At 48.7% G+C, this 10,137-nt stretch overlaps 1 protein-coding gene across 1 annotated transcript; it reads left to right on the top strand.

Annotated features, from left to right (window-relative positions):
• Positions 1-224: 224 nt before the first annotated feature.
• LOC121022549 (inner centromere protein-like) lies at positions 225-3,774 on the top strand. The gene is made up of 2 exons (XM_040463745.1): positions 225-384; positions 2,126-3,774. Exons 1-2 carry the CDS (start codon positions 258-260, stop codon positions 2,338-2,340), a joined length of 342 nt encoding a protein of 113 aa, XP_040319679.1. The 5' UTR covers positions 225-257; the 3' UTR covers positions 2,341-3,774.
• The last annotated feature ends 6,363 nt before the right edge of the window (positions 3,775-10,137 follow it).

Raw genomic sequence — 10,137 nt, 5'->3', positions numbered from 1 at the left:
TTAACACTTATATTGCTGAAGCAAAATGGAATGACCAACTCTCTGCCTACCCAGGAGGGAAAGAAGGGAGGGAGGGAGGGAGGAAGGGAGGGAGGGAGGGTCAAGCCTGTTAAGCGTCCGACTTCGGCTCAGGTCACATTCTCACGGATTGTGAGTTCATGCCGAGTCGGGCTCTGTGCTGACACCTCAGGAGTGTGGGGAGGGGAGCTGACAGCCATGTTTATCTCCTCCAGTCTCCAGCTTGTACCTCCTATCAGATGACTCCACAGGGGCACAGGCCGCCCCCCAAGGTCAACCTGGATAACTACAGGATGGATCTGAATAGCGATCATTCCACCGATGACGAGGCCCATCCCCAGAAGCCCATCCCCACCTGGGCCAGAGGTAAGCAGGGCCCGGAATTCCCCAGGAGACCTGGCTCCTCACTTGCGACATCTGGGACCCTGGAGGTGGTGGGGCGGCAGCTGTGGGTATCAGGAGGCTGTTGTCGTCATGGGCTGGCAGCTTGTATTGGACCTGTATTGGGCTTTGGGATGCACCCAGGGAAGGGTCGGCCCTCTGTGGCCAGTAGGTTGAACTGAGGACCAGAAGTACGGTATTGGGTGCCTGTGTTCTCAACAAAAGTGTTAAATTGTGGCTGGCTGCCGACAAGCATGGGGCTGGGTGTTCCAGCTCAGACTCTATGCACCCCCTTGGAGCCTCACCCAGTGGGCCAGATGAGAGTTGGACCCAAATAAGCAGCTTGGAGTAGGAATACCACCAAGAGTGGTCACCGGTTTTAGGCAGTGCGCCGAGAGCTGGAGCTGGGGGTTCCGGCAGCTGGGGAGGTCAGGAAAGCCCTGAGGCAGGGCCACTTGAGCAGGATTTGACCCCAGTTTACAAGCCCCAGCATTTAAACGGGAGCGTGAGTGTGTGTGAGCAGGCCACCACAGACCTGGGTGCAGGGAGCGGGGCCAGTACATACACGGTGGGCACTTCATAGAGTTTACAGAGCTGGGGGTCAGGGCTTGGTGCCTACTCACTCCCCAGAGAGAAGGGCCCAGAGGCCCATTGGGGGGCAGCACTCTGCAGAAGACAGCTTACTTTGGTGTCACCTCAGTTGAACTCCACGCTAGGCAGAATCTTAGTCCCCTTAACTTTTGACATCTGGGCATTTGGGAGGTAGCAGCAGGCAGGGGTCAGCATGGCCGGAGCCACCTAGTGGTGATTGACCGTCACCAGCTTCCGTAAACACCCTGAGTTCTCATCTGTGAAATGGGGTGTTACTAGGACCCAGCTGAGAAGGGTTATTTAGGATGAAGAGAGTTTAGGATGAAGAGAGTTGGTGCTCGTTCCTAAGGCCTGGTGCACAGCAGTGCTGGGCACCTGTTCCGCCTCCTGTCCCCCAGAGTCCTCCTGAGGCCTTGTTTCCAGGGCTGGGTGCCTCAGCCCATGGGTCCACTCAGCCTGCACCCTGTGCCGTGGGACCCGGGGGGCCGGTGAGAGAAGTAGCCAACCCCAGCAGTCAAGGATGGCAGCGTATGAAGTTTCGGAGCTGGACGGTCTCCAGACCCCAGCTCCCCCAGTCACGAGCTACGTGCCTTTGGGCAAGTCCCCCCCGCCCCGCCCCGCCTTCTGAAATGGGGAGAATAAAGGAGCTGCCTCCCTCCTGGTTGTGGGGTTGTGGTTGCCTGGCCCAGGTGAGCACTTGAGGACCTGTGTTCAGGCTAAGCTGCTGGAACGTGGCAGTAGGAACAGGCAATAAGAGCATTTTCACGAGGGCGCCTGGGTGGCTCAGCTGGTTAAGCGTCCGACTTGGGCTCAGGTCATAATCTCACAGTTCGTGAGTTTCAGCCCCCTATCAGGCTTGCTGCTGTCCGTGCCGAGCCTGCTTTGGATCCTCTATCCTGTCTCTCTCTGCCCTTCCCCTGCATGCGTTTTCTCTCTCTCTCTCTCTCTCTCTCTTTCTCTCTCTCAAAAATAAACATCAAAAAAAAAAAAAGCTTTTCAAGGAAAAGGGGAGAGGAAGAGGGCTCTGAGAGAGGAGCTGATGTGGCTGCGGTGGGGAAGGAGACAAGGTGTCAGGGGATGGGGAGGCTCCTGAGGAGCCCCAAGGCAGTGACTTGACCCTCCGTGTCCCCTGCAGGCACTCAGCTAAGCCAGGCCATCATCCACCAGTACCACCACCCCCCAAACCTGCTCGAGCTCTTTGGAACCATCCTCCCGCTGGACTTGGAGGACATCTTCAAGAAGAGCAAGCCTCGCTACCACAAGCGCACCAGCTCTGCCGTCTGGAACTCGCCGCCCCTGCTGGGCCCCAGGGTCCCCAGCAGCCTGGCCTATGGCCTGAAGAAGTACTGAGGCCCCCAGGCGTTCCCAGCAGTCTCCACCCCTGCGTGTGTCTGTGTGTCCGCCTCTCTGTTGGTCTGGGGCCATCCTGCCTGGTGTTCCGTCTCCAGGGGTTTGGCTGTGTGTATATAAATGTCCTCTGTGCTCCGGGGGTTGCAAGTCGCGCAGGCCTGTTTGGAAGCTGCACTTGGCGGGTAGTTGGGGGAGAACCTGCCCAGCCCCACCTGGCCTGCAGACAGCGCTCTGTAAATAGACTGTTAGAATTCAGCTGAATTTTAGCCTCTGGTGTTTGAGAGCTAGATTAATAAAGTCTGTTCCTTTAAGCCTGCTGTGGGTATTGTAGAGGTGGGGGCCGTGGCAGGATGCCCCTGGCCCCTGGCCCCGCAGCCATGTGTCTCAGGCCACCGATGGGCCGGGGACCAAGGGACTATTCCTCTTCCTGGAGTATGCTTCCGGCCGACGCAGTGGGTGATTGTGATGCCGTCTTTGGGCCACGCTGAGAAACACTTGAGTTACTCGCGCGATGGGGCAAGCGAAGATATTTCTGACGCTCGGGGGAGCTCCCTGTTTGTAAAAGGGAGCTTGCCCAATGGGAAAGACGTGGGGTCGAGGTCAGGAGGACTGGGCTCTTGACACAGCTCTGCCACCTAAGACAGTCCCTGGGCCCTGCAGCCTCCACGCTTGCCGCATGGACGGTCAAAGGACCTGAGAACGCGTGCACGCTGCTGAAGCAGGAGCTCTGATTACAAAGATGTCTCCTGAAACCACCTCGGGACCAGCGCTTGCAAGCAGTTGGAATGTTTCTCCAACAAAACCATGTAGCTGCTTATTAAATGCTTAATGTCCGTGGAAGCTGGCCCAGGGCCCGTCCCATAGCTGCCTGCTGTGCTCTCAGTGTGCGGTGGCTAGTTGCTTATCATCCACTCCAGCCCCCAGAACGAAAGTTGGCGAACCGTGGCCCCAGGGGCCAAATCAAACCTCAGTGTGTTTTTATGAAGTTTTATTGGAACCTTCCCAATTGCAGCAAATGCCTCATCTCAGGCTGCTCTGCCGAGGACGAAGTAGTTGCAAGCAAAGCCTGACGGCGCACAGAGCTGAAAAGATTTACTAGGACCCCCTACAGAAAGTTTGCTGACCCCAGCTTTAGGACAAAATAAAGGCTAAGTTCAAGAGTGTCTGAAAATGAGGAACTGGTGAATACAGACAATAGACTGAAGTTCAGAGGCGTCTACCAATTAAAAAAAAAATAAAAAAAAAAAACCATCTGGAGTTCTGGGTGCCTCTGTCGGTTAAGTCTGACATTCGCTCAGGTCGTGATCTCACGGTTTGGGAGTTCGAGCCCCGCATGGGGCTTTACGCTGATTAGGATTCTCTGTCATTCCCTCTCTCTCTGCCCCTCCCCCACAATCTCAAAATAAAAACAAAACCTTTGACAGTTCATTCAAATACGGTGCACGATCCCAATTTGTTCTGTATGCCCTGGAAGCTATTGTGAGTTCATTGGTGAGTGTGTCTCTACCTGAAACCACATTGTCAAAATATTACTTTTTCTGAGCATTTTTGTGTTTGAGAGAAAGTTGTTCAGCCAAAAGGTAGTTATAGTTGCCGCGACCTTCACCAGCACTTGGTGTTGGCAGTATTTTCTAATTTTAGCTATTCTGATATGTAGTGAAATCTCATCATGATTTTAAAGGGTTTTGTTTTTTTTGTTTTTTGAGAGAGAGACAGTGGGGGATGGGCAGAGGGAGGGAGAGAGAGAATCCCAAGCATGCCCCACACTCCATGCTGAGCCTGACAAGGGAGGGGGGGTGGGGTCGGGAGGCTTGGGCCCACCTGAGCCAAACATCAAGAGTCCCTCGCTCAATGGACTGAGCCACCCCAGGCGCCCCTCGTCGTTGTTTTAATTTACATTCTGCTAATGGCTGATGATGGTGAACATTTTTCCACGTGCTTATTTGCCATCTGCATATCTCGGTTGAAGTGTCTGTTCAAGACTTTTGTTCATTTGTCAATTGGGTTGTTTTATTACCGTTGAGTTTATCATCTTTATGTATTATGGGTACAAATCTGCTGTCAATATGTGCTTGGCAGTATTTTCTTTCTTGGTCCACACCTTATCTTTTCATTCACTTAATGGTGTTTTTCATAGAGCAAAAAATTTAATTTTGGTGGAGTCCCAATTTGTCATTCTTTTTGTTTTTTTATGGATTGTACTCTTTGGTGTCCCATCTAAGAAATCTTTGTCTAGCCCTGGTTCTCAAGGCTTTTCTTTTATATTTTCTTCGAAATGTTTTATAGTCTTATAAATACTACATTTACATTTATGATCTACTTGAGTTAATTTTTTTAAAGTGTGAGATTCCTGTTTTTCGTTTATTTGGTTTGGGGGGGCATATGGATATATATCCAATTGTTCCAGGACCATTTGGTGAAAAAACCGTTTTGCAGTGGATTTCCTTGGCAACTCTGTCCATCAGTCAGCCCTATTTGTATGGGTCTACATCTGGACTTTGTTTTTTTGTTGTTGTTATCTTTGAGAGAGAGTGGGGGAGTGGGTGAGGGCAGAGGGAGTGGGAGAGAGAGTCTTAAGCAGGGGCTCTGTCTCACGACCATGAGATCGTGACCTGAGCTAAAGTCAAGAGTCGGAAACTTAACAGACTGAGCCATTCTGGTGCCCCTATGTCTGGACTTTGAATTCTCTTCCATTCACCTGTGAGTCTCTCCTTTTACCAATACCACATCACCAAGGTTACTGTAGTTTGTATCCATCTGAAAAATCTATTAGTGTGATTCCTCCAACTTTAGTCTTCCTTTTCAAAATTATTCTGACTTTTCTATCAATTTTGCCTCTCCATATAAATTTCAGAATCAGCTTATTTATACAAACACCTTGCTGGGATTTTGATTGGGATTGCTTAAAATCTCTAGATAATTTTTTGGAGAATTCACATATGACAGCGAGTCTTCTAAACTGAAAATGGGACTTGTATTTCCATTTATTTACATCTGTGGCTTCGTCACTCAGCATTTCACAGTGTCAGCATACAGATCCTTTACAGGTTTTGTTGGATTTATACCTAAGCATTTATTTTTGTGGAGCTATCGTAAATGCTATTGTTTTTCTAATTTTGGTTTCCAGTAGCTCATTGCTGGTATGTAGAAATACAATTGCTTTTTGTGTGTTGACCTTGTATCTTGTGCTGCAACTAAAGCAGTACGTAGAGGGAAATTTAGAGACTAAAATGCCTGTGTTTGATAAAAGGTGTTACATCAAAGACTTCAGCTTCCACTTTAAGAAACTAGAGGGGCGCCTGGGTGGCTCAGTCGGTTGAGCATCCACCTTTGGCTCAGGTCATGATCTTGCGGCTCTGGGGTTCGAGCCCTACGTTGGCCTCAGTGCTGTTGGCTCAGCCTGGAGTCTGCTTCGGATTCTGTGCCTCCCTCTTGCTCTGCTCCTCCCCCGCTCTTGCTCTTTCTCTCTCAAAATAAACAAACAAACATGAAAAAGTATAAAAAGAAGAGCAAATAAATGTATAAGTAGAAGAAGGGAAATGACAAAGGTAGGGCAGAAATCGATGACTTTGGAGAGAGAAAAATAACGGAAAATTTAAACCAAAAGCTGATTCTTTGGGAAGCTCAAAAAATTCATCTCTAGCTTGATAAGGAGAAAAAGAGAGAAGAAACAAATGGCCAGTGTCAGGAATGAAAGAGGTAATGCCACTATAGATTCTATAGGTATTAAGAAAAGAGTAAGATTATTATGAGCAACTTCTGGTGATAAATTGGACAATTGACATGAACACAAATTCCTTGGAAGATCCAATTAGTTCACCCACAAGAAATAGAAAACGTAAATAGCCCTATTTATTGTTGAAAGAAATTGAGTTTGTAGTTTAAAATCTCACGAATACTCTAGGCCTAGATCATGTTAGTGGTAAATGCAACCACATATTCAAGAAAGACATATCAATTCTATGTAACCTCTCCCAGGAAATTAAAGAGGAAAGAACACTTTTCCACTGCATCTACGAGACAAACATTGCCCTCATCCCCAAACCAAACAAAGACACTGCAAGAAAGGAAAATTAGACAATTTTCTGTCATGAACCTCAATACAAAATTCCTAGCAAACTCATCACAAATCCAACAAGTTATATAAAAAGGATAATACATCTTAGCCAAATAGGGTTTATCCCAAGAATATAATGTAGTTTTCACATTCGAAAGTCAACTAGTGTAATTTTCATATCAATACAGGAGGAAAACCATGTGATTAATAGATGCAGAAAGCACATTGACAATTCAACACTAATTCACGATAAAAGTTCTAAGGAAATTAGAAATTTTTTTGGTCTCATATTCAACCCTACCTCTCTCTCTCATTAAGACTAAGCATGACCAATAATATGACCTAAATAAGTAGTTCCAAACATGGATGAGTGAATGAATTATAACACATGCAAACTAGAATTTAAAGGGAATTTGGGGTGATGGGGTGGCTCAGTTGGTTAAGCATGTGACTTCAGTTCAGGTCATGATCTGGTGACTTGTGAGTTTGAGCCCCTCGTCAGGCTCTGTGCTGACAAATGTCAAAATGTCTAACTGCAAATGACCCACAATAGCCAAAACAACTTTGAAAACTACAAACAAAATCAGAGGGGCTACGTACATGCCTTCAAGACTCACTACAAAGTTACAATACTTAGAATAGCATGGTATTAATGTAAGGATAGATCAGTGGAGCTATTCAGAGTCCAGAAATAGAACTACATCCACATGGTCACTTCGTTTTTGACAAAAGTGGAAAGGCCATTCAGTGTGGGAAGGATGATTTTTTTTCAATAAATTGTCTTGGAACAATCGAATATGTTAAAAAGTCTGCAAACCTTCCTCACACCGTGTGTCAGATTTAATTCATGATGGATCATAAGCCTAAATGCACAACTCAAGAAAACAGGACAAAATCTTACTGTCTGTGTTTGGCACAGATTGCTTACACCATACACGAAACTTATGAATTAGAAAAAGTCCACCAGTTGGATTGGTATAAAAGTAAAAATCAAAATTAAACCTTTTTGTTATTTTATTTAAAAATATTTGTTTTATGTTGATTTTTGAGAAAGAGAGAGAGAGAGAGAGACAGAAGGTGAGCAGGGGAAGAGGCAGAGAGAGAGGGAGACACAGAATCTGAAGCAGGCTCCAGGCTCTGAGCTGTCAGCACAGAGCTCAATGTGGAGGCTGGAACTCACAGACTGTGAGATCATGACCAGAGCCAAATTCGGACGCTTAACCGACTGAACCACTCAGGTACCTCCTGTTTTGCTATTTAAAAGTCACTATTATTCAGGGTGTCTGGGTGGCTCAGGCTAGTTGCCTGTCCCGTGAGGTTTTCTCTGTCTCTCTCAGGTAGGCAAAGGCACAGCTTCTTTCTAGTTCATCTGGGCTGCTGGGACTGGGACAGGCCTCAGTCCCTGTGCTGAAATGAGGCGTGAGCCACGGGGCTCCCCCCTTGCAGCTTGGTCTGCTGAGCAATGGCGAATGCCCGGTAAACTTGGCTTGGGCACAATCCCCAGCAGCTTCTGCTTCCTCTGGGCTTCCACGATGCAAACACTCTTCCTGAAGGTTAAGAAAAGAAGGAAGAGCAGGCATGAGAAGGGAAGTTGCCCATAGCCTGTATTACAAAAGTTTGCAATCTCTACCCAGATCTCAAGTTCTTGTCCTGTCTGAGCCGTTTCCTTGGGGCTCAATTGTGAGGCTCCCTTGAATACCTACAGAGCTGGGAGCGGGGCCCAGAACCACAGAGGCTGAGGTCCCCAGGGGCTTTGTATTCCTCACTGAGAAATACAACCTCCCTTGGCCCTGAATAAGCAGCAAATAGCTTATGTGGCCAACCCCTGCCAGACCCCCACGCCTTCTCAATAATTTCGAGTGTTCTCAACCAAAGCAATCTGCCTAGCATGCTGCAAAGGGACAGTGAGCTCATTTTCTTGCAATGGGGAACTTGTATTATAGTCATACCTCCGTTTGGCACTTGCATGGGTTGCAATCTATTAAGCCTGAAAAAGTTAGGGGTCTAAATTCAAGGATCTTTAATATTTGCCCACACATACACATGTGTGCACGCACACACACGCACACATACACATGCACACTTGCCTGCCTACGTTACTTCTTTCTTTAAATAGTCCTCTATTATTCCTCTGCTATTATGATATAGGAAAGTTGGCCGCATCAGATTAACTTCAGGAGAACCACTCCGGGGTTACAAGTCAAGGAAGAGGAGACGATGACCCATGAGTGCTTTAACATTTCTTTGGGTCCCTGTGGTTCCTGCAGGCCTCTGTAGGGATGGGGATGCCATCCCCAGAATCACAGCAGGGGGCACCCGAGGAGCATGTTTATGTCTCTGAATTGCACTTGGAGAATTTGGAGAACAGCAGAGGCAGGGGCCCCGTGACGGTCTCCTGTCACACATGTCCCCTGGGATTCCGTAACGAATCAAGCGTAATAACCTCTGAGGGCTCCTGTAGCTTCTCAAAATCAGAAGCCTCGTGAGGGGCTGGAAGGGTGCAGCCAGCACTGCATGAATGGTGGGGAAACAGACACCAGCTTAGAAGGCTGTCTCTCGCCCCGCGTACCCCGTCCTGATGTTATTTGCATGGTTGTGGTCCCAATGGACTAAAGTGGTTGACAGCAAGCACCATGGCCAAGGGGAAGAGGTTGGAGGTGATGCAGGGAATTACAAGCTCAGGGCAGTGACAGTAGCTTCATCTGGTCAGGGTTTCATCAGAGGTCCCCTCAGGGCTACAAGGACCTAACTTAATAGCCTCTTGGGCAACCCTGGCTTGATCCAGGTGCCCACCACATTCCCCCAATGGACAACCTGTGTTGTCCCCAAACCTCTCCCTCTTACCCCAATACCCCTTATTTTTTCGGTCTGCATGCCACCCTCTTCCACCCACAGCACCCAGCCCTCCCTGGGTCCCCCTTCCACAGCGTCCACCTCTGTCCGAGACCCCAGCAGGGGGGACCCCACCAAGAAAGCAATTGGAGTGCTTTTATTGAGAGGAGCCAAGAAAAGGCGGCAGTGGAGTGGGTCCAGATAAAGATGGTGGCGCTCGAGGGAGCAGGACCGTGTCCCCACTCAGGCCCAGCTCTAGGGGCTCCCGTGGGAAGTGCGTCCTCAGCAGGGCCGCCGTCCTCAGGACTGGGTGCCACTGACCGTGCAACAGCTGTGTCTCATGTTTGCTGAAACGGATCAAGAAGAACAACTGAGGCAGAGAACACAACATTGAAATAACTCACCCGGTCAACTCCCTCTGTGGGGGTCAAGGATATGGGGCTTGTCAGTCAGCCCCACCTGACCACTTCCTAGGGAATAGGTTAGGAATGTGGATAATAGGGCACCTACTGTGTGGGGGGCACATGGCTGTGTTCCTCAACCACACCTGCTCTCCAATTTGGGGATGCTATTATTTTCATCTTCGTCTAAGCTTATGAAAAGTGAAATGGAACACGTCAGTCACTTGCTCAAGGTCATACAATGGGTGCAATGAGGTAGGAATCTCTGACTGGCCCCGAAGTGCTGCCGTAAGTCAACTCTGCTGCAACGTCTGTCCAGACGTGAGGGATCCAAGTGGATTCCCGCCATTGCCTTTTGTTGGCCTAAGGCACCCAGACTTTTCTGGTGCCACTGGAGATGGTCCAGTCCTTGCCCTGGCCATGCCAGGCCCTCTCCCCAGGCTGCTGTGGCTTACCCAGAGTTTCAACTCACCCTGGCTGCAAGACATGGTGTCCAGTATCACCAAC

The sequence above is a fragment of the Herpailurus yagouaroundi genome, unplaced genomic scaffold, assembly GCF_014898765.1.
Source record: "Herpailurus yagouaroundi ecotype Mexico unplaced genomic scaffold, PumYag 425, whole genome shotgun sequence".
In the NCBI taxonomy this organism is placed as follows: domain Eukaryota; kingdom Metazoa; phylum Chordata; class Mammalia; order Carnivora; family Felidae; genus Herpailurus; species Herpailurus yagouaroundi.
This window is presented reverse-complemented; position numbering and strand designations above follow the sequence as displayed.